The 23828-nt window shown below is 47.4% G+C and overlaps 9 protein-coding genes across 9 annotated transcripts; 4 read left to right on the forward strand and 5 right to left on the reverse strand.

Annotated features, from left to right (window-relative positions):
* Positions 1-2632: 2632 nt before the first annotated feature.
* PEX2_062360 (uncharacterized protein) lies at positions 2633-4297 on the forward strand (the record flags this gene model as incomplete). The annotated part of the gene is made up of 1 exon (XM_016743507.1): positions 2633-4297. The coding sequence occupies one exon, from the start codon at positions 2633-2635 to the stop codon at positions 4295-4297; it is 1665 nt and encodes a 554-aa protein (XP_016595632.1).
* Positions 4298-7533: 3236 nt separating this feature from the next.
* Positions 7534-7837, forward strand: PEX2_062370 (uncharacterized protein; the record flags this gene model as incomplete). The annotated part of the gene is made up of 2 exons (XM_016743508.1): positions 7534-7562; positions 7624-7837. 2 exons carry the CDS (start codon positions 7534-7536, stop codon positions 7835-7837), a joined length of 243 nt encoding a protein of 80 aa, XP_016595633.1.
* A 148-nt stretch (positions 7838-7985) lies between these two features.
* On the reverse strand, positions 7986-9260 carry PEX2_062380 (alpha/beta hydrolase; the record flags this gene model as incomplete). Its single annotated transcript, XM_016743509.1, has 2 exons — positions 7986-8799; positions 8854-9260. The coding sequence occupies 2 exons, from the start codon at positions 9258-9260 to the stop codon at positions 7986-7988; spliced, it is 1221 nt and encodes a 406-aa protein (XP_016595634.1).
* An 834-nt stretch (positions 9261-10094) lies between these two features.
* Positions 10095-10601, reverse strand: PEX2_062390 (uncharacterized protein; the record flags this gene model as incomplete). The annotated part of the gene is made up of 2 exons (XM_016743510.1): positions 10095-10376; positions 10434-10601. The coding sequence occupies 2 exons, from the start codon at positions 10599-10601 to the stop codon at positions 10095-10097; spliced, it is 450 nt and encodes a 149-aa protein (XP_016595635.1).
* Positions 10602-11318: 717 nt separating this feature from the next.
* On the reverse strand, positions 11319-11998 carry PEX2_062400 (peptide-methionine-S-sulfoxide reductase; the record flags this gene model as incomplete). Its single annotated transcript, XM_016743511.1, has 3 exons — positions 11319-11352; positions 11410-11728; positions 11827-11998. The coding sequence occupies 3 exons, from the start codon at positions 11996-11998 to the stop codon at positions 11319-11321; spliced, it is 525 nt and encodes a 174-aa protein (XP_016595636.1).
* Positions 11999-12604: 606 nt separating this feature from the next.
* Positions 12605-15680, reverse strand: PEX2_062410 (kinesin family protein; the record flags this gene model as incomplete). Its single annotated transcript, XM_016743512.1, has 2 exons — positions 12605-15428; positions 15481-15680. The coding sequence occupies 2 exons, from the start codon at positions 15678-15680 to the stop codon at positions 12605-12607; spliced, it is 3024 nt and encodes a 1007-aa protein (XP_016595637.1).
* A 725-nt stretch (positions 15681-16405) lies between these two features.
* PEX2_062420 (uncharacterized protein) lies at positions 16406-16920 on the reverse strand (the record flags this gene model as incomplete). Its single annotated transcript, XM_016743513.1, has 2 exons — positions 16406-16855; positions 16918-16920. The coding sequence occupies 2 exons, from the start codon at positions 16918-16920 to the stop codon at positions 16406-16408; spliced, it is 453 nt and encodes a 150-aa protein (XP_016595638.1).
* A 214-nt stretch (positions 16921-17134) lies between these two features.
* PEX2_062430 (uncharacterized protein) lies at positions 17135-17835 on the forward strand (the record flags this gene model as incomplete). Its single annotated transcript, XM_016743514.1, has 2 exons — positions 17135-17594; positions 17663-17835. The coding sequence occupies 2 exons, from the start codon at positions 17135-17137 to the stop codon at positions 17833-17835; spliced, it is 633 nt and encodes a 210-aa protein (XP_016595639.1).
* A 1275-nt stretch (positions 17836-19110) lies between these two features.
* PEX2_062440 (uncharacterized protein) lies at positions 19111-21950 on the forward strand (the record flags this gene model as incomplete). Its single annotated transcript, XM_016743515.1, has 2 exons — positions 19111-21537; positions 21606-21950. 2 exons carry the CDS (start codon positions 19111-19113, stop codon positions 21948-21950), a joined length of 2772 nt encoding a protein of 923 aa, XP_016595640.1.
* Positions 21951-23828: the final 1878 nt, after the last annotated feature.

Below are 23828 nucleotides of genomic sequence, written 5' to 3' on the forward strand. Positions count from 1 at the left end.
TTCCATTCGTGGGCGCATGTTCGAATCATGCAGCCGTCGTGCTATCTTTTTTTTGTCCTTTTTTTTCCATTGAAAAAAGGACGGCAGAGTCCAAGTCATAGTAGAACTTCTAATGCAAAAAAACTATATGTGTCTGACTCAAAAATACAATTTAGTGGAGCAATCCTTAATCTACTACTATATAATTCTTCCCCACTACGGAGGGGATGCCGAAAATAGTCCTTACTGGGAGTTTTAAAGAGCCTTTAAGACATGCCGTAAAAACCTAGTTAAAGCGAACGATTTGGTAAGATTGAGCTGTTTCTATCCAATTTCACGCCTGAACACCTATCTCCGAGCATCTCTGCGCTGCTGCCTGCTATTTCCGCCGCAAAACAAAACATGTACGCAGATGTAACCCCATGGAAAACGTGTACAATGAATGCTACAACACCTCGCTGGATTGGATGGTTGCCTTAATCGATCGTCTCAAAGGCAGTGGCTGTCTTCGTTCTGGTGGACATCTGTCTCGGTCCTGGGCGACAGGCTCTTGTCCTTTGGCCGGACTCCTTATAATTTTCCCATTATCATCCGTGTAGGCACCGTTGACAAAGGGGCGCAGCTCGGGATGGGCCTCGATTTGCCTAACAAACCGAGGGTCAACGTACATGAAACGTCGAGGTCTTTGGCATATCTCAACAAAGTCGTCGCCGTTTGACTCGTCGACCAGAGTATTTGCCTTACAAAGAATGACTCTGGTTTGCGAATGGGAATATGCCACTTTGGTTTTGCCGCTACCTCGGTCTTCGAATGAGCACCGAATGGCAGTAGTCCGGGCAGTAGCTACGTCGATTTCGGCCACCTTGACTCGGTTCTTCGCTTTGCTTGTCATAGCAAGGCGAACGTGACGGAACAACGCACTGGAAAGGTGGAGTCATGGTTCAGAATAGTCAGTGGTGGTAAATGATGATAGAGAGTCCTGCTTTGTGAAAGAGAAGAAGTAGGGTGGCTAAGGAACAAAAAAGAAAAAAAAAAAGCTGATTCTAGAGGACTGAAGTGGCGGAGAGAAGACAACCGATACAAGCAGTATGACTGTATTGATCCATAGATATCTTCTAAAGCAGAAGGCGCCTCGAAAGATATTATCCAAGACTGTTGATCGGATATCACATCCATGGATGTCATATCATGTGTCGTGTGTTCAGCACCTACGTAGATATATCACGCTCTCTCTCTGGGTTTCTCTTTCCCTCCGTGCTTTTGGCAGCTAGCTCTCGGTAACTTGTCTCTAGTTTCAGCTTCGCTTCCTGCATGTTCTCTGTTTTGTACTTTTTTCTCGCCGGCTCAACAGACACAAATATTGAATCTATTGATGTAACACCTATATTCGGAGGATTTACTTTCCTAGAATATAGTAATTCTCAGTCATATCATAATTTAAATCAGCTTCCCTCAGATCTGTTCCTCGTAGCATTAAGCGAGTATTTAAAAGTGTGCTAAATTCCGGATGTTCAATTAAACCCGGTCACCTTGGGCCTACTGCAATCATGGACAATATTTTCTGGCCGTAGGTTGTCATGGGCCAATTTAATACCTACTATATAGGATATATGTGACTGATGAGACTTTTGATTTTCAATCCAATGGGTCGCATAGTCCATTGCCGTCGAACAAGATCACAAAATAACCAATGGAGGTAGATAAAACTACCATAATCAAGGATTCATTGTTCAAGATATTGAGACTTCTCCATAAGATACATCAACAATATCTACTACATAACGTAACCCAATCCCATAGTAGCGCAATGTTACTTTCCATCATATTATTGACGGGTTGCCACTATGTGATTGAGGGACTTGACATCTCCCGTTTATTTCCTGCAGTGATATCCTGGAAGTGACCTCACCGAGTCACCAATATAGCCCCACGGAGGGTCACAGTTCCCGGTAGCACGGTTGAAGAGATAAAAGCGTCGTGTTGCTTATATGAGTATGTTTTGTTCAAATTGGTAATTTTCTAGGAGAGTTATAGAGCCCTTACTATCTCTACACTGGCAGAAGGTGCTAGCAACACCACAGTCAGGGTCTGCACTATAGGATTGTCAATAAATTGTTTGATTGACCTATCTATTTTGACACACAATGGATAGTATCCACTGGCAGAGGGAGGAGCTTTGTTATTCCACTCAATTGCCGGGGTCGCCAGTACCATGGCTCCATTCACAAGAACAAGGAAGAAGACAGTGGCCTTCATTCTGCAGAAGAGAAAGAGATCGTTGAGTTGTTTATGGAATAATTACTGGTCCAAATAAGAGTTGGGGTAGGTGGCTTAGGCTCTGTTTATATCTTTTGATGTAGGAATGTGTCAGCTGGTCGAGTGTCAACATCACATTCTGTCCGACGAACTTTGATCCACAAGATTTTGCCTTCCTCCGTCTACCGGTATAAGCTTCAGATTTACTCTGGGATACAGTGAGTGAGATAGGAATCCGCTAGTAGCCAATTGCCGAATGTAACACCATTCTGTCTGCTTGTGGACATTTTCTATATAGTATCACATCACGTGGCTAGTTGTCGAGCTAAACCCCTTCTGTTTTTTCTTAGCCTCTTAAATCTTCTGCATCTTTCATCGCCAAATTCAGGCACACGTCATGTTTGCGCTTCTACTTTTGCTTGGCTTTGTCAACCAATCACTCGCCCAGTCCAATTCGACGGCCCTAGAAGGTTGGCAGTTGGATGACAACACACGCTCAAGTTGGGACATTTTCTGGACTTGTGTTTCAACAATTCTTGCTTGCACATGGACAGCTCTACACATCTCTGTCCCAACCCGTGTTGAGACACAGGCAGAATATCTTTGGTTGAAGGCAGCGGCGTGGGTAGGCACGATACTTGCTCCAGAGTTCATGGCTGGAACTGCAGCCGAAGAACTATGGCAAGCAAGATCTGCAGTGGCACGCTGTAATGCTGCTTTCCGCATAGTAAACAGCGAACGAAATGAGTCAGACTCCTCGGAGGTTCCAAAAATACCAAAGACAGAAGAACTTGACGGTCGCTGGAACAGCATCCAGGGGTTTTGCCTTGGCATGAATGGTGTTCTTCTGCAGACCAAGGATGATTGGACATATCCAGTACACAGTGGCAATGTTGTTGCCCTGATTGGAGCACGCATTATCAAGCCATCTCACTTGAGGGCTAGAGACATCCAAGACCGTGCCAAAGCTGACTCCTTTGCCAAAGGATTTACTCTGCTCCAGGCCTTCTGGGTGACTTGCAATGTTATTGCCAGAGGAGCATACGGCCTGCCAACTACAGCCCTCGAGATTGCTACAGTGGCTTATGTCTCTTGTGCCGCCGCTACCTATATAATCTGGTGGAATAAACCGAAGGATATGGTAACACCAATCACGATTTATCTGCCCTACGATCGCGACTCTGAAAGTATGCCTCCTCAAGTCAGAGATATCCTGGACCAAGAAGTTGGGAACTGGGTCCACTCGGATGCTATCGCTAGAGACAGTGGTTCTCCGATATGGCAAATCATTGTCGCAAGTTTCCATTTCCAACTTACTTTGCTATCAATTATTTGCGCACCTTGGTCATGGAATAGGAAATGGGAAGAGTTGAAAGAAAAGCTGGAAGTGAGAATTCAAAATGCAACAGCCAAGTCCTCTAATGCCCGCAATGGTGGCCACCAAGACGAGGAAACCCCCCAGGAGACTAATGAGGCATCCCATACCAATCATGGTAGCTATATAAACCAAGAACTTTGCAATGAGCCAAAGTCAGAGCCAGTTATCATCAATGGTGATGATCAGGGCGAGAAAATTCCCCATGGTGTCATAGCAGCATCAGAGTCCCAACAGCCGAAAAATGAACCAAAAGTTGACGAAAAATTAGCCGTGATGGAAACCTCTCAAGGAAAAGAACCACTGGTGAGGTCCTCTGAGACCAGCAGAAATGATAACAAAGATTTGGAAACCGAGCCAGCATCCAAGCCACAAAAGATGAGGAATTCAATAGAAGACGACGAAAAATTGACGATCACGGAATGGACCAACATCGCTCATTTCTACATGTTTGGTGGGCTGGCCTTTTGCGGAATACATGTCGCTGCGTACGTACTATTATACCCTTCGATGTTCTTAATACTGGATAAAGCTGATAATGAAAATACGCAGATGGAACTCCACGTTCCCAACACGGCAGGAGCAAATAGTATGGCGAGTTTTCTCGCTATTTGCACTCTTCATAATCTGGCCCCTATACTTAAAATACCTTTGGGCGTTCTATTGCCTCCAACGTACGTCAGATGACAAGGAGAAGCGTGTCTCAAGTGCTAGCTGGTCAAAGGCATTTGACCTTCTTTTCGTTTTGGTCTGGTTTTGCTGTTATGCAACCGCACGCTGGGGAAGTATCATCCTGATGTTTATATCCCTCCGGGCGTTGCCTGCTGGTTCTTACACCACTGTGGATTGGTTATCATCGATTCCTCATATTTAATTCTCATGGCATATGTTCTAAGATATGTTGCGGTAATCCCATGTTTGCCTGGTTGAGCAATGTAAGGATCGCATTGTCATCATGATTATCTTTTTCACTCTACCTTCTCAAATAAAAGGAACAAAATAAAATAATATAAAAATCATTTTCACGGTCCTAGCGTTCGCATAATGAGTCCAACGGCGCTCCAGGGATGCGGCTGTGCCGTCATCCCTTGATTCATGAAACCAACTTGCGAGCCGAATATCAAAATGCATGCGTGTTAGCCAAGGCTGAGCATATTACGATCCTCCTTTATACAAATCTCGACGATGTAATTCCAAGGCCTAGAATAGACTCGTCAGGTAGACCAAGACGGACTTAACGAGTACCAGTCCGATTCCGAGAAAGGTTCCTTGTTTGCAGCCAACTCGGATGTGATAGGGTCCGTAGTTTGACAAGGTGGCTTACCGGCAAAGGCAGAGCCGTTGCATCAAAATAAGCCGGCTGCACAGGCCATGTTCGTATGCGTGGGAAAAAAAAAAGCTACGCTTTCAACCAAGATCTGTCGTTTGTTTCGGACTCGACTTCCCGTTTCGATTTCGTGGCATGGCTGTGTTAGGAGCACGGGGTTGCGATGGTAACAAGTTGCAACTACACTTTCGGCATCCATGCCGGACTCCGTTGTGGATGAACTCGAACTATTGAGTTGTGTTTCAGCCTGAGGCGTTCGGTGGTGATTGGCAAGGTGCTTCAAATGTCCCAAGGAGGAAACTGTATGGACGATCACTTCCTCTTCTGTCAACGTCCTAGTTAATCTCCCCCTTGAATGATTCGTTTTTGGGCAAGCTTCTTTTCTTTTGTGATAGGTAAAATCAAGGAGAAAAGAAGGGTCCCATTGAGTTTCTGTAAGCTTCAGGGGCTATGTTTCAAGCTAAAAAAAGAATGAGTTCTCGACCTCAAATTCTCCAGGGCTGAGACCCTTGTGGGGTTGAGAGCACCTCACGAACTAAAACGCCATTGCATTACAGGTACCACCAGGCCAACTCACCTGAGACGGATAAACGGCTTTCGGGGTTCGGGCTTAGTGAGCTAAGTGATCGACGCCATAGCTTATGGAGATAAGGTTGCTGGAATTCCGCCAGACACGCCTTGCATATACTAACAGGAGACCTCGTCAAGCATTGCTTATAGAGGAATGAGCACATTAAGATACGCGTGGGAAAAACAACCTTATTATCTTGAAACACTGGTTTCCATATGGCGATTGTGGCTTGGACTTGGCCAAAAACTGAAAAAGAAAGCCAATAATGCGCATATATCTTGCATAGTTAGTGTACGCAATACGATCCACTGCCCTCGGTTCGTAAAGTGTAGCGGAAATCCGTTATTTCCGAGGATGCTTCGTTACAACGTAGAGATCAGCGTCAGCACATTTGGTAGCCTTTAGCTAGATGCCTAAGCCCGTTGCCCTGTCCCGCAAACAAACGTCTTTTGAGGACTGAGCCCTTTGATCAGCGACTTGGTTCAGGTCTTGCTAGCACTCGAAGGCAAAATGCTATTACTGATGCTTTCCTTCCTGATATGGTTCCGGCCTTTGGACTCGTCATAATTGGGGTTAGCAAGGCAATCCATATGGCCCCCTTTTCTTAGGCACGCTCAAATTTGGACTTTTCAAAAATAAGTCACTCACATTTCGGAGATCTCCGACTTTCTATGCAGTATCTACTCCGTAAGCATTCCTGTATTTGAAATTATGGTGATGCAAATAACCCTTAGGGCTTAAACCTGGCAAGGCATGGCTGGTATGGAGCTTCTACTATTAAAGTATCTCGCGCCGAAAGTAGCGTGCCCTAATCCAGACTCGCCGTTGAGGGATCTGCAGTGTTAGTGTCAAGAAAGGGAAATGAAGGAAACCTGCAGCAGGCGCGCGTGGCCCGGGGAATGCAGCATCATGAGCCTTGATTTATTTTATTTTTCTCTTTTTGACCTCTTAGAGCCGAGCCCCTGGGTCATTACATGGCCATGTGATCAACCACGTTAGCCCCCGACATTGTTTCACCCTGGAGGTTTGCGTCGTAGTCAACCCCACGCGAGGATGTCCATTGTGAAGCGCTTTTGCCGCCAAGGATGGTTCGGGATTTGATTGTTTCAGAGAGTTCTAGGCCCTTGAAAAAAAAGACGTCAATCTCTTTCTCAAATGGAGATCGTGATCTTGTCCCTTGTTTGATAGCTCGGTCGAAGCTCCGTTTACAGAAACTGGAATTGATGTTTACTTCACCCCCTCGCTTCATTCCACACATGTCGAGAGTCTGGATTTTCCTAGACCTGAAACATGTGGTTGACCATGTGCTGTAAAAGAATGTTGTATTTACGCTCAGGATGATCGTAAGAGTGGGTCTTTAGTCCACGCATCCTTATGCGGCTGGTACCTGCCTCCTAGCCCCGGTTACCTGCAGTTCAGCCAATAGCAACGGGCTTGTCGCTTGTTTTGCATAGATGAGCCGAACGGGTATGTGCTTTCTGCTATGGATCCTCGGGGGTTCCCGCTAAAACAAATCCCGAACTGACATGGTTCATGCGGACTGAGCCTTGGCGAACGTTGAGCTCAAGGGTCGAGATGCCATCTCACAGGCCCATGGCAGGTGGAGTCAATGCAGCCCATGAAGATCTTTTCCTTGTTTAATCCTTCATTTTAGCTCGTACTGTCCATGTGGGCTGTGATGCGAAGCTCAAGCTCGCGTGTTCGGCCGCAAAGGCATGCCGTCCTCGTGCATAGCGTCAGACCTGCAGCGTATATATAGGAGCTCCCGCTCAGTTGTATCCTAGTCATCACCAGCTCAGCAACTCAGCAACTCAGCAGTTCATCATCTCTACAACTCATTTCTAAACATACCGATCAAAGCCAAATACATACCTCGCTCTTGAACACCACACCACACTACCTCAACATTCCTTCTTTCTACTGGGCCTCTTCTTGGTGACTCAAGTCTTTGATTCCTCTGAACCACCTGTGAGAACCTCACATCTATCACCAACAACAAGTCACACACACACACACACACACACCATGTCTATCCCGGAGCCAAGAACCACAACGTGAGTATATCTATATTCAAAGGCATGCTTTTATCAACCAATTAACCGGCTTTTTCTGCAGTGCTGCCAACGGCACCAGTAAAAATGCCGTAAGCCAAGGCAACGTCAGCCAAGTGCCGGGAAGCAGTCGCAGCAGCGTGGACCGATTTGCACGAGCACCAGCCTCCGAGGGTCCTTACTTCGCCGGTGCGCGGATGCCAGAGAGATCGGCACACCTCACGGGGCTATCAAGTCAACTCAATGCCATGGAGGAGATTCTGAAGACTGGAAGCTAGGAAACCAAAACAAATGAATGAAAAAACGAATAAACCAACACCAACTTCTATGTATAGTGTATCTATCAAATCGAATCGAATGAAAGTCCAATGAACATTATCCCAAACCTCCCCTCCAAGAGTGAACAGAGTCCGTGAAACCCCTTGTTTATAGTAACTCGAAGATATAAGATGCTACTTCCTCGTACTTTGTACTAGGGAACTCATGTCCCGCTTCGTAGAATTTGAAGACAACATTGCCACCCAGGGCAGTCGTGGCATCTGGAACAAGCTCGCTTTTAACAATGATTAAATCATTGTTGCCACACAGGATGTGGACCTTGTTATCTGCCGGCCTCTTATTTTCGCTGCTTGAGGTGCCGTTCTGTGCAGTCAGATATTCGCCAAGACGCGCCCATCTGTTCCATTGGCGCTCTTGTAGGATTGGACCATAACGCATGCTAGACATGAACGCGTGGACAAACCCTCTATGATTATTCACCTGCCACGCCACGGTAGACGGGATGTTGATTTGGGGGTATTCTCGGGACAGAATTTGGGTTGCTGCAGCGCTTTGGGAAGGCAGTTCCTCGGTGAGTACATCCGCAGCATTGAGCTTCTTATTCTTGGGCTTGGGCGAGACCAAGGGGCCTGCTCTCAGTCGACGGCTAACCAAGAATGATAAGACATTCTCAGGCATAAGACCCTTTGAATAAAGGAGTCGACTTTGGAAACTGATTTGCGAATCGCGGAGCAAGCCTGAAGGGGCTAGGAGCACCAATGACGATAGAAGATGAGGAAAGTAGGATGCAAAGGCGGCGGCAATACCACCTCCCAGAGAGTACCCGGTAAGGCAGAATTTACCGGACTCTGCACCTGTCCAAGAGATAGGCGATGATGTCAGAGCGAGGAAGATCTGTGTCGAGAAGAGGCGGTCATCCTGTGGAAGATCAGCAGGGCAGTCGGAATATCCTCTTCCGAATCTGTTTTCTTTGATTAGCGATAAATACAAGTGCTGAATATTGTGTAACACCTACAAGTCAAATAGCATCACACGGCAACCGCGATCCGCCAGCGCATGGGCCACACCGCCGAGCGAAATACACGGCGTGGTGATACCGTGCACGAGCAACACTTTGGGTCCATCTTCCGGGCCCCATTCATACACTCGAATCGACCCATACGGGCTAGCGACATCACGAGCACCGGGCAGAGCATCAGACGGGAGAGGTAGTTGGCGATTCTCCGACTCGGATATACTGGGCAAGACTGTCGACCGAGGCGAGTCGAGAACAGTCTGGAGCGGTTCGTTTCGAGGGAAAACCGATCCAGCGAGTAGACCAAGGGTGAATGAAGCTCCAGTCACTGCTAGCAAGGGGAGATGAGTCTGCTTGTTGGAGAAGACACCAGAGAGGAAATCCACAGTTTGGTCGTAGAGAGCCATGGTTGCGATTGCGGGAAGTCACCCTTGGAACAAGCAAGTTCGTCGAGGATTGGGAGGGTGTTGTAGTGCAATATTTACTACCTGAGCTAATGCTAGGAAAAATTAAGGGAGCGACTAGCCAGAGTATACTAATGCAGGGAGTTGAAAGAGACTGTTCTGTTGGGAGGAACGGCTTGAGGGCTCCAGGAGACCGAGGCTGACCGCACTGCCGTGTTGACGCCATGTGCCCGATAAGATTAGATAAGATAAGGGCCCAAGATTGTTTCGCCCAATCAGATCCACTCAGTCAGGTAACCTCCAGGGCTTCCAAATATACTCCGTACGCCGTTCAACATCAGTTAATCTACAGATTATATATTCCTCTGTGTTTGATTTTAGCAGCCAACACTGTCATTTAATCTCCCTTCCCACTAAAGAAGTGACATTTTCACCCTTGTTAGCGCCGGTTGGACACTACAATCAATACATCTATAGATAGTAGCACTTACCTACCATAGGATTTATAGCAACCTCTCAACGAGTATTAATCATAAGTTCGAGAATCGCTTTCACATTTATAAGAAGCTATGAAATTACACCTTTAAAGTGTGAGTTTTTAGCATAGAAGACGAAGTTTCTTAATTTTATCGTACTAGATGAGAGGAATTAGTGATTAGCCAAGGGGTGCTATGACATGCCAATACCGAATCGTGAGGGGTTCGGGCCGAGCGATAGAGAAACGCAAGGCTATTCATTCTATAACTATAGAGAATAGGACTCCCGTATATAGCAGCATATACCCAGAGCAAACTACATCATTATATATAGAGTTGCCGGATTCCTCGTGCAGATGATTCAGCACGAATGACCCCTCGTGTACCACGAGGCAGCATTCTGCTCCCCGTCGAAATACAACCTCTCGCCCGTCATGTTCGTTCGGTCGTAATAGGCCTGAGCACTATTCTGGCCCGATGTAAAGGCTACTGTCGCCTTGCCCAGCTGCGCATTCACATGGTACCCCTTCCCGCTATCAGAGAGGTTGTCAAAATCGTAGTCATCGCGGACGGTAAACGACTGTCCTGTTTCGACAACGTGGCCCGAGACGCCCTTAATAGCAGGCGCGTACGATTCTTGTCCCTAGAACGAATGGTTAGAATGTGAATAGCTAAAGTTTCACACATAAGCCATCTATACACTAGGCGTGGTATAGTGCGTCCCATAGGAGTTGTGCGAGTCGCCACCACTTGGTCGACCAGCCTCGATAAACTTTTCCACCCTAAGAGTATGCTGGCCGTTGTCGGTCACAAAGTCAAGGGCGTTCTTGCGAGGATCGCTGCTTGGAATGATCTGTTCTCGACCCATGATAGATAGGATCAACAATGTTTCAATAGAATATAAATTTGATAAGAGATTTATTGTCAATGGTCAATGTAATTCTTACAGGAGAAACAGTCCTATTTATACTCCCTTCTCTCCTCTTCCACGGTAGAGCCTCATTTCCAACCCCGCATCAACACGAGCAACGAGGTTGAGGTAGTGGTGTTGACGTGGCTCCACAATCAGCTGCACTACACGAGGCTGTCTGACCCTGGAACATTACTGGGAGAACGGGGTCTTCGCGTGAGAGGCTGAGGCTCTGGATGTCACTTTCACCGAGGGCCAAGACATGAATTCAATCCATTCTGTTGTGCCACGTACACTTAGTGGCTACCCCCAAGGGGCCGCAATGTAGTGAAAATAGGCAAGAACTTCAAACGTTCCTTGCAAGATTGAAATACCGTCGGGGGCTGTTTTCAGTGATGATTTGGAGGAAGGTAGTACGTCGTAGTGCCTGCAAGGTATAACCCTTGAAGTAAATACCCATGTACCCCATTACGTACCCTTGTCGAGCAACTTACATTATACACACTATGTACCTACGTATAGACGGCTTTGGGCACTAAATCCAGACCTAAACTAAAACATACAATCCGGACAAGCGTCAAGTTCCGTATTATATGTATTGACATTTGCATTCACTCTTCTTGAGGTACAAATTATGAAGATATGAGCTAAGATAAATTACAACTTGGAATTTAGTCAATCCGACAAAGGCGGGAAAGGTCGGATAAAGCTAGAAGGCGACAAGTTAGCGACCTCGTCAAATGGAAAAAAGGACATGGGCACATACTGAGCAGGACACTCATAACCAGCAGGGTTATTCTGAAGATAGAGCTGGTGATATTCCTCCGCATCCCACCACTGGCCTGCCGGCAGGACCTTGGTAGAAAGCGGCGTTTTATACCACTCCTTGCTGACTTTTTCTGTAATATCCTCCGCGATCTTCTGCTGTTCTTCTCCGTGCGTAAAGATCGCACTGCGGTATTGTGTGCCAACATCCGGACCTTGACGGTTTTCTGTTGTGGGATCGTGCATGCGGTAGAAGAATTCAAGGAGCTGACGGTATGTCACAATAGAGGGATCAAAGACTATCCGGAGGGCTTCGGCATCTGCGGAGAGCGAAAAAAAATTTAGTATATGAAGATGCGATCGCGATAAGAAACTCCGCGTTTTTTTGTTTTTTTGTCTCAGATAGCACATCACTTACGGCCAGTTGAACCGGAGCAGACAGCTCGGTATGATGGCGACGAAGCGGCGCCACCGCAGTAGCCCACCTTGGCATCGAGGAGGCCTTTGCCGTTGCCGAAATTCTTGCGGTACAGGTGCTCAACGCCCCAGAAGCAGCCGGCTGCTACGGTCGCGGTCTGTGTGTCTGACATTTTGCGGGATTGTATTTCTGGCGTCACGGGAAAAGCTGAGCTGGTGGAGAAAGAACGAAAGAAGCGTGAGAAAAGGGTCGAGGCAACCGGAGCGGCGAAAGTCATCTGCTGAAATTCTGGTGATGGTGGAGACGTACTTGATAAGTGGGGATGCTCGCGGGTTCGGCAGTGAAAGGGGCCGTAGAGAGTGCTGTAGCAGTAATGGAAAGGAAATAGTCTGAAGATAATGGATGGAAGGTAAGAATGGTAGAATAGAAACGAAGAAGAAAAAAGGAGAATAAAAAGAAGGGAGCTCGAGCATAGCTTCGCGATGGCGTCATTTCTTTACAAAGCAGCGCGGGGAATTCGGCAGTGAAATTTAGGGCTTCCGGCAACCCTATCTGATTGTTATGGTTATTGTACAAAGCTGCCCAGCTGAATCTCAACAATACAAGAACTGAGAGAACTGACAGGCTAAAATTCAATAAGAATTCAGTCGTACAAATGTACAAAAAAAATGTGGTATCTGCTACGCCAACAAAACGCCAATTCCAAACAATTGGAAAACAATTGAAAAAAAAAATCAAACCCATTCATGGAGAATTCGAAGACATTCACCAAAGTCCACTACCACGCTTGTGAGTTGTGGTCGGTAGGTGGCGCTGCCATCGCACTGAGACGAATAGCATCCCTGCTGGATAGGCTGATAGTTCGAGGTCGACCGTCTCCACCCAATGTTGTGCGGCGTCCCGTGTGTTTCATGACTGGGAGAGTATGAGGACTCAAGACTCGAGGCTTGGCATCGTGTTCTCTCTCACTCTTGACCATGCGCCGCGCTTGTGATGCGGTGAACATGTGGTTGTCTGCTGGCGAGGCCCCATAGGCATTGGAAGTCGGGCTGCGACGACGGTGAACTCGCAGAGCATTGGAGGATGGAGCGCTGAATTGTCCGCTAGCAATCCGCCCACTAGACATACGTCGCATGGCCGAATTGATCTTAATTGCTTCTTCCTTATCCGACTTCCAGTTGCTCTTGTTTTCAGATACTGGACTGCTCGAGAAGTTCCCGCTGGGACTACGAACAGCAATTCGTGATGGACGGTCCGTCAAGGTGCGGTTCATAAAGCTGCTTCCTTCAATATCACGCAGTGGGGAGCTGTCTCTTCTTGAAAGAGGAAGGCTAGATGTAGGCGGTGGTGCCAATGGTGAGCTGCCATTTCTCTTAGTCAAAAATCCTGCCTTAAAGCGACTATTGTTCTTTTGAACGTTCAAGCTAGGTCCAGCGGAGTCGGCAGGCTCGTCAGGGGTGGGAGAGATAGAACCCGACGGGCTTATAACTCTGGGGATATTTCGTGGAATGGGAGATCCCGATCGAGGTGGCAACCATGACTCTTCGAAGCTGGCTTCTTCGGCAGATTCGACCTTCTTGGGGGTCTTTTGGAATTCGGTCAATGTGCCGTCTTCTTCATCGTCCTTCCATCGGACAGATCGTTTGGGAATCTTCAACTGGGCTTTCTTTGGCGAAAAGCTAACACTCTTCCGACCGGCAGTGGCTTTACGGCGACGTGGAGAGCCCTTAGTTGGTGAGGCAGGAGCAGAAGGGGTGAGTGTGACTGGAGGGTTGGCAGTCGATACTGGTGGCAAGCTCACTAAGCTGAAGCGCTTCTTTGTTCTCGTGGGGCTTGCAGGCCTGGCAGAGCTGAAATTCGGTACAGACGGCATCGTGCCATCTGGTTTGACGAGGTTGGTTGCTGCATCTGCACAATCCTCTAGCATTTTTGTAAGGATGGTCCGCCCCTTTTTAATAGCCTCATCTGCATTTAGCTGCATGATATCCTCGATAGAGTTCATCATCTCAAACTGTGCTTGCAACAGAAGCTGTACGGCGGCAGCTTCTCCAGCCTTGTCCTGTTCTATCACAGCAGTCAATGCTTCGCGCTCTGCATTGGACCGAAGAAGATCCGCTTCCCGGTTCAGATTGGCGTAGTCGCTGTTATCGGTAATGTCAAACTCTTGAAGCTGCTTTGCCGCGTTCTCGACTGCTGAGTTCACCGGTCGGTCCCATGTGCTTTTCGATAATTTCTGGTTGTAGTGATGCCTGCTGCCTTCCAGTTCGAGGAGGATCCCCTGTGCAGATTTGCGAACGGCATACAGGTTTGATAATCCCTCCTCATTTTCACGAGCGGCGCAAACATTATCAAAGGCCGCAATCCAAGATGACAAAATCCCAATTCTGCGGCCAATTTGCCTCAATTTCAGCATGTTGCCGGTCTTCTCTTGTCTCTCAGGCAACGTGTGTTCGTAAGCATTGCGAATTCGGGCAACACCCTCGCGCAAAACAGCGTCTTTCTTCTCACCCTGCTTGTGGAACTTAGCGAAGGCCGCCTTTTCATAGTCCTTTGCCTGTGCTTTGAGCTCATTGATCAAATTCATTTGCTCATCAATCTTGACCAAAAAGTCCTTCACGTGTCGGTTAACGTTGAACACATTCCGTGTGACCTTGGTCTGGATGTTCTTTGCCCGGTTCGCATATCGAAGGGTATTTTGTGTCTCATCAAAGTGCTGGCTTGAGGGGCTGACGCAGACAATCATGACTGTCTTGCAATTGCCACCAAGAGCAAACTTGAGTAATCGAGTGAGCTTTGAGTTTCGGTAGGGGATGTGGTTGCGCTTTCGTGGGTCGCAAAGTGCATTGATGCAGCTTCCTAGGGACAGAAGAGACTTGTTGATATTGGCGCCTTCGAACAAACGTTCTCCTCTGTTCAGTGTCGCGCTAGCACGCTCACTTCCCGCCAAATCGATGATACTGAATGTGGCCATGGTGTGAGGTTCATTGACGTCCGCATTTCGATCCTTTTGTGCAATGTTGATTTGAAGGACGGCATGCGATCGGGATGAAGTGGCATTGGCTGCGGTAGGAGACATGGTGCGGCGTTCATTACCTTGCATGATCATGTCCATCACTTCTCCCACATTCTGCGGGTGGTGACTTGACAGCCCAGCGACTGAGACTGACTGGTTGGAATCCTCCCGTAGCATCAATCCACCCTTTCCACTGCTACCACTAGGGACAAGCAAGTCACGAATGGTTTCGTTATAGATCTCGAGGTACGAAAGAGAAATTTCGGTCGACTTTTCGCTTGCTCGTTCATCAATGCGCTCAAACAGCTCCTGCATAGTGAGAAAGATGATACCGGGCTGTTGGGCAGTTCCAGTGATCGTATGGGTCTTTCCACATCCAGTAGCTCCATACGCAAATACCGTCGCATTGTATCCATCGAGAACGTTGTCGAGTAGGCTGCGTGTTGTAGATTCATACACCTCTCCTTGGGAAGCGTTTTGGTCGAAGATGCGATCGAAGGCGAAGGTCTGGTCCTTGACACGCTTACCATTTGGTACCACGCTCCTGGAGAACTTTTGGACAGGGTTGTCCTCAGGGGGGTCAAACACCCTAGTCCAGTTAGGATGTTGGACCCAATATTCAATATTCATAGTATACTCACAAGCAGCGGTCGTCAATTACTTTGACGATAGATCGTATACCCTTCTGGTTAAGCTTCGGTGTCGGCGCACCCGCGAGGGAACCGTCGCCGAGGAACAGGGGACCCTCGTCACATCGTGTGATCTGGGCTGCCTCCCTGATAGTAAAAGGGCGGACTCTGACTGCAACGCTGATCGAGGAAGCGCCATCGGAGGCAGCCATTTCGGAAGGTCGGGTCGGATCAACCCCAAGTCGTGGAGCTGTTCTGCGGGGCCGGCACGTCAGGTAGTTGTCGACACCCTGCAATGGCAAGGCCAAGGGTAAAGCTTAGCTATTTGCTGTCGAAGATAAGGAATGTAGAAGAGTCGAAGAATGGATCTAAGGTTGTATGGGGTAGGGGGTGCAGGTATTCTCCGAGGGGGGGCTACTTGAAGCGATTTCATTTGTTGATGCGCGTGCGTGTTGTCATCTAGTGGTTGCTCCGAGCAACCGTTTTATAGTGGTGTTTGATCATTTGGGTGTGGCAATACAAGAGATCCGACACTAACGGTACCTAGTCGCATCATGTGCTCTGTGTTTCAGGTATTGTAGACGTCCTGCTAACTCTATTCACACTCACTATCTTCCTATGCCCAAGATCGGGTGGTTATTAGGCTTTGCATATTATTAACCTTTGGATGCTTAATATGATCATGATATTATTATGACGTCGATTATTGCTATATATTCCCTAAAATTACTTACATGAGTATTTTACCAGCGTGTAGATGCACCCTAGAGTTATGGACAAGTTATACGCGAGAAACATCGCTTTTAGTATTGCTGTTGTCCTAATCCCATTTTTCGCCTGAACAAACGCCATATGACGGGTTGAATCACTAAAGCCCTCTCCTTGAAACGCCGAAAGCCATAGACATGTGTCCTCTGACCTACTTCTTTCTCTCAAGTCATAATTGCCCTAGCTCTTTCTCCGGCTCTTCCTCGTAGCTTGGTATGATGACATCCCAGCCTGGATCCTCACCGTCAAGGTCCATATCAAGACCGCCATTCTGACTCTCAGTGGATTTCTTGAAACGGAAGGCAATTGAATGTCCGTTCTGCAGACCCGCTTCCATTATAGTTACTGACTCATTTTGTGACGCATCTACCTGGAGGCGCTTCCAGCCTTTCTCGAGGTCTGCTCGGTCGACAGGTTCACCGAACTCAATTTCCACGGAGTCGTCAGGAACAATGTCGCCATTTATGGCGGTGACTTCTCGGGATTTTAGAGCATCCAGAAGCCTTGATTTAGTGTTTTTGAGTGATTCGTGGGGTTGGAGCATCAGAAGCACGGTGGTTTTATGCTTCTTGAAGAGGATGGTCACAGCGCGCGAGTCAGTTTTGGATTGCTTAGGCGGCTGTTCGGTAATTAGCTATTCTGTATTCAATAATCTTAGTTTGAAAGGGTCGATTCACATACCATCTTGGGGATTGCGGGGGAATTAAAGGGCAGGTTGCATCCATGTGATGATTGATTTGGGAGAGTGACGGAAGGCGGAGAATCCGGCGAGACTCCGACTTCCGCGCTCCGAATTTCTGAGCTTTGCCAGCACCAGTTACTCACATTCACCACTTTCTTTACAACAGAACGTTGAAGTTGGCTGCGGTTGCCCTCTTTTCCTTTGACAGGCTTCATCATGGAAGCCAATCAACCCCCATCTACCGACTCCTCACAGCATAATTCTATCGTCCTCAAGATTGTCCACTGGGACAAGCTGTTTGAATCCGACAGCCCTCCACGGTTAGGCATTGAGTTCGGCAAGCGGTTACCGTATGCTACCATGTCCGCTTTTTCAACTGGGCTAGCACTAGGATACTACCACGGTAGCAAAAAGGCAGGGCTTGTGTTCAGGGCTGAGAATGCGCATCGTTTCCCCACAACATCAACAGGGTGGTTCCAGTACCATAAAACGAAAAACTATATTGGTGTGGTTGGAGGCGTTAAGGATGGCATGAAGATGGGATTCAAGCTCGGTGCTGGCGCACTTGCCTTCTGTCTGTTCGAGGAGACAGTGGACTATGCTCGGCATGACGAGAGAGACTTTTTATCGACAGTTACTGCTGGGCTGTCATTCTCTGGAATATACAGCTTGCTTGGTAAGGAAACTATTCTGCCAGGGTATTATTACTGGAGCAACCGAAGCTGACCTAGCTTGCTCACACAGCTCGTCACGATGTTTACACTGCCGCCCGCACAGCGAAGCTTGGGTTGAAATTGAGCTTGACCTATGGTCTTTTGCAAGATGCCCTTGAGACCTTGAAAGGAAACCGTCCTGGCTATGTTGATTTTTTCCTCGGTAACCGTCGGTCTAAGGTCAAAAAAGAAGGATCAATCTGATTATAGGTTGGCCATATTACAACGGATCCTTAGATCCTTCTGTGTGTGGAAGTCCCAGTCTCGCTACAAGCTTGAGATGTCCCCAATGCTGGGAACCTATATCATAAGCTCTCCCACTCCGCTCCCTAAGATGCTCTTCGATGTTCGATCGAGAAATGGCCGCTATGCATGATATTGCAGGCGATATGCATTCGATGCCGATGAGATGAGCCACATATCCGACTCAATGCAGCCCCAAGTACTATGTTTAGGCCTTCATCGAGCCGCTCTGAGATATCTAGTCTGGTGACTACCCGGGCCTCTCTCCATCTGATCATGTTCCTTGGCACCGACGCTCACACCATAGTCTTGGTTACATCTTGGTTACTTTTATTATTTGTATTTTTTGATACCCACTTGTCCGATTAGCATCCAACAAGATGAACATTTTTGCCCTTGTGCTGCTACATAGGGACACGTGACCCATCGCCGGATTCTGTGTTGTAGTATGACCATGCCCCAAGCCGATTAGCAACGCCATTGTGGCGTGACTAGATTGCATTTGGACTAGAATCTCGTGGGTGTTCATCAGCAAGTTAAAGAATTAATCCAGATGCAGGGATATTGGGTGGGTACCTAGCCCTGGAAGTAATATAATTCAACGTGAAGACAAGTCTGATGGCTGCCACAACACAAATATGTATAGAATAAAGTAAATCAGCAGATTAAAGACCCTGACAACGAAGCCTAGTTATTCCGTACATTTTCCCCCATTGGTGTTTTTCTTTGTTTCCGGGGATAAGCCAAAAAAAAACAGATAGAGAAGATCGGCCCGGATGCTGCAGGTTCAAAGAATGATTGACCGCTCAGTGCTGACGTCCCCCACTAAAAAAAAAGAAAAAAGCCCTCAGACCCAATATGCATCCATATCAACATTGATCTAGAAGATTAGAATAATTTCACCCAAATCCCAAAGTGGAGGTCCTCATAGAGTTTCCGAAGGCTCCCAGGTGATCGGTGGAGAAACCGCATTTGACGTCGCTGATTCGGAAAACCCCCCACCTCAAGACCTTAGCTTGAACTTGTCATCTACCTTTTTTTCCCAAATCCTTGCTTCTCCTCTATACCTTACATTTATGTGTGTCCGTTAAACTCCGCGATAGCAATTGGTCGCTGAAGATGCCGATGCGAAGTTCGACGCTGCTTTCGTCGACGTCATCGATTTATTGACCTCTTTATGCCTGGGAGAAATAATTGAAACAACCTCACATCCTCATTCAGAATTTCTAGATCACAATGCGTCGTCATGGCAGGTCCAGTGGAGGTCCTACCAAGGCCGTCTCGCCCTTGTCCGACACTGTATCCCTCATACGTTCGTTCGATTCGGTCATGAACCCAAACCGACCCGCGCGTCCCTCACCCTTGGCCTCCTCCCACATCAAAGCTTTGCCCTTGGAACTGGTAGATCGGTTGCGGTCTTTCCCGCTGTTTCAAGCTACTCCGGAATCCTTTTTGATCGAGGTCGGACAGCACCTGCGCCCACAGCTCCACGCACCCAACGATTATATTTTGACGGAAGGCGATGAGGCAAAGGCAATATACTGGCTGGTGCGGGGTGCCGTCTCGGTCACATCTCGGGATGGCGAGAGTATATACGCCGAACTCCAACCCGGTGCGTTCTTCGGGGAGATTGGATTGCTCATGGACCGTCCTCGCACTGCGACCATTATCGCCCGGACTCGATGCATGCTGGTCGTGCTGACAAAAGACGATTTTCGGAATATATTGCCTCGGTTCCCGGAGGTTGAACGGGCGATCCGGGAGGAGGCAGAGGAGCGGTTGATGATTTTAGAAAAGAAAAAAAAAGAAACCTCCGCGCCTGCTCTGGATCTGCCGAGCCCGGCACGAAGAGGTTCAAAAAGACTGCGCGAGAGCTTTTCAAAAGACCTAGCTGTTATAGAGGATGATGGGGACTTGAGCGCCAAGTCTGTGTACAAGAAGAGGAAGTCACCGAGTCCCGGTCGGCGAGATGGCTCTAGTGCATTGGCAAATGGATTGGTCAATGTACGTCTCTTACTTAAAGAGCTGCCGCTTTTTTCTGGGCTGCCTGCCGATATCCTCCACTATCTTGGTCTTAACGCCCAGCCGCGATCTTTCCCTCCATTTACCGACATCATACAACAAAATTCTCAGGGCCGTGAGCTCTACTTCATTGTTCGCGGCGAGGTCGAGGTTCTTACGGAAAAGGCGGAGACGACCCACCCAGCAAACAGAAACAGCCCAAATGGACACATTGAACGGCCGGGAATTGAGGTCAAAGCTAGGCTGAAGCAAGGCCAGTACTTTGGCGAGGTGGTCAGCCTAGATTTGGCACCTCGAAGAACCGCTACAGTTCGATCTGTGACTTCAGTTGAGTGTTTGATGCTCAGCGGTGACGTCCTTGCTGAATTTTGGGAGAAATGCCCTAGTGACGTGCGGGAACAAGTTGAACGCACTGCCCAAGCAAGGCTCCAGGCGGCAGCCGATGGTGATATTGTCATGTCTGACGAGGCGGACTCGCAACCATCTATTGGTAATCTTGCCCTCGACGACAAAGTCAAGATCGCATCATCACGGCGACGGTCAATGCCACTACTTACCCTCACTGAAACCGAACTGGATGGACCACATCAGTCCTCGCATGTTGAAGACCAAGACCAGGATGTGTTGCGGCCCTCCGATCCCGACCCATACCTCAGCATTGGCCTTGATAAAGTTCGGATGCGAAGTCGACGCGGCTCGCTAGCACCGTTATCCCCCGAGGAAGTATCAGGGGAGCAGCAGCGCTCATCTCCTACGGAGCCGCGCTCTGCCAGTTCTTCGACCCTTGCCCTTCCCGAAACTGCTAGCCCCTTTAAGTCATATCAGACCGAACGGCCCCGGATCGATGGCTCCAATGGAGTACTCCCAGATAGTGTCCTGCTGAGCATTTTCCAACATCTTGAACTCCATCACCTTCTTCGGATTAGGGCTGTGTCGTCCCATTGGTCAGAGCTCTTAACCAGATCTGCGGACGTGATTCACGATCTAGATTTGAGCGTCTACAGCCGCAGGATTACAGATGATGTTCTTGTGAAAATTATCTGTCCCTTTGTCGGCAATCGAGCTCGGTCGGTCAATATCAATAATTGCTTTCACATGACCGACGAAGGCTTCATGGCACTGGCCGCGACCTGCGCCCCAAATACCACCGTGTGGAAGATGAAGAGTGTGTGGGATGTCACGGCCTCTGCCATTCTTGACATGTCCAGCAAAGCCACTAATATGCAGGAGGTAGACTTGAGCAATTGCCGCAAGGTCGGAGATACACTTCTCGCTCGGATCATTGGATGGGTAGTGCCCGCCGACCAGAAGATGGGCGAGAAACAGTCATCGATCAAACCCACAATCCAGACAGCAGAATGTATGGTGTACGGCTGTCCAAAGTTGAAGAAGCTCACACTCTCTTACTGCAAACATGTCACTGATCGATCTATGCATCATATTGCGTCTCACGCCGCTGGTCGGATTGAGGAAATGGATTTGACTCGTTGCACCACAATCACAGACCAAGGGTTCAAATACTGGGGGAATGCTCAGTTCACCAACCTGCGAAAGCTTTGCTTAGCGGACTGCACGTATTTGACGGACAACGCCATCGTGCATCTCACTAATGCAGCCAAAAACTTGGAGGAATTAGATCTGGTAAGTCTAGTCTTTTCCGGGCTCTGTCGAACCAAAAGTGAAATATCATCTTTACTAATTGCCACCAGACTTTCTGCTGCGCATTGTCAGATACAGCAACCGAGGTCCTTGCTTTGCAATGCTCACATTTGAAGTATCTCAACATGGCTTTCTGCGGCTCTGCAATTTCCGACCCCTCACTCCGGAGCATCGGTCTCCACCTACTTTCTCTTCAACATTTATCGGTCCGTGGTTGTGTTCGAGTCACTGGAGTGGGTGTCGAGGCTGTTGCGGAGGGCTGTCATCAACTCCAGGTTTTTGATGTCAGTCAATGCAAGAATCTCGGACCCTGGCTTGAGGACGGTGGTGCTGCCCACTACCAGCCGAGAGTCGAATTTAGAACTGTCGCCGCCAACAAAAAACTTCCTCGGTGAACAAGCAACACATACAAAGCTTGGCCTTTTCGTTGAACACCCCTACCCTAGTTTCTATACCATACTTTTTCCCTCCCCGACGACGTCTGGCGTGATGCCCGCCCAACCTCAAAGTTAAATGATACATTTATCAGCACATAATGTATGCCTCTATGATATCTATTTGGGGGGTTATTCATTACTAACCTTGTTATGTTCTAGTTCTGCTTTGCCATCATTAACTAATCTCGGCGTTTGAATTTACCAGGTCAATCTTTTTCGCTTTCGGACTACATTCTTCTCGCGTCAGGCTGCAGGTTCTTGTTTTTACATTTTGGGTGGGTTTCGGGTCTAACCCGTGGGCGGGTCAAGCATGGCCGGAGTTCAAAGACTGAAGGCATCTACGAGTTACATGGTGTTTGTTTCTTTTCCTTAATATTCAATGTTCTTGGACTATCTTCTATCTATTTTTACGACATAATGCTGCACATCTATCTGATTTGATCCATATTTCTTGCTGTATTTTAGGTCCTTGATGCTATTTATTTCTGGTGTATTTAAAAACTCAAACATAAAAATTACTTAAGTAAAAAGCCGAAGGTCTTATAATCCATGATGTCTCTCTAGATAGAGGGAACGCCCAGATTCTAAATGGCATGTAACCACATTACACCTACATAATCGATATATCTATAGACTTGGAAGTGGTAGAGATAAACTTATAACCTAACAATGATATTTGTGGTTTCCTTTATGCCGCGTCCCTTTGCTTTCTTAACATCCTTTATATCTTGTCTCAGCCCGTCTGAAGTCGTGTTTGAGCATTCATTGAGATGAAGACAAAGAGCTCTATAATTCATTATATTACACTTTGATTTATTCTCATCATCGTTATCATGCTCTTTCTATCTATTTCCCAATCTCTATCCTACTTGGTGTGGCGATTGCCCATCTTATATCGACCTTTCCAGCCTAGCGGAACTCTGAGCTCATTTACTGAGAACCACGTGGTTTGCTATATAGATATATGATAGCTCATTGCTATCAATCCCTACGCTGGCTTGAAAAACAATAGGCATCTATTATAACTGCCCAGCGTAAAATGGTGGCTACTTTGATATCTGGTGCACTCAGCATACTGTCTATACTCTGTCTTCGGCTTCTATGTATTTCACAAGGCTTGGATTTCTTTTCTCTATGTCCGTCTTATGCTGTTTCGGGTGGTCATCTCACGATATTCTCGCTGTTCGTTGATATCATTTTCACGGTGCTCACTTCGTGACCATATAGATTTTAGGTTCGTCGGATTCGCGTTGGGACAATTGATCCATATTATCAAATATAAACTCTTATGATAGATGGTATCGGTATTACCATTGATCAACATCAATTTTACGTTTGTCATCCTGTTCGTTGCTTTTGCGTGTTCATTTTCATAAAAATTATTGGGTCTTCCAGCTCTAATTGCACCTTACTCATCTTCACCTACCATAGTATACGTATACCTTCTATCTATGAATCTATCATTGAGCGATTCTGCTCGAGAAGTCACATAAATGATACAACAATGGATGGCTGTTTACCAGGAAAAACAAGCTACAAGTAAGAACAGCTAAAGGAATACAAAAGACGAAGACTTTTCGAAAAGAACTTGGGAGTCATCACAACTAGCCATAGAAATCATGAAGTGTCCCTCCCACAAGCACCTCGACATTCTAAGGTTGCTCGGATGAGTATATGCAACAAGTGAAAATCAACAAAGAGCAGAAAGAAAACTCCCCCGCCAGAAAATGAGAAGGACGAAACCTCAAGCGCGCCCTAACATGCTTTTTTTTTGGCCTTTCATATTTCAGATAAAACGGGGGGGAAAGCATGTTAAGGTTCGACTCGGCGATGAAC

This window comes from Penicillium expansum (genome assembly GCF_000769745.1).
Source record: "Penicillium expansum strain MD-8 chromosome Unknown contig197, whole genome shotgun sequence".
Taxonomy (NCBI): Eukaryota; Fungi; Ascomycota; class Eurotiomycetes; order Eurotiales; family Aspergillaceae; genus Penicillium; species Penicillium expansum.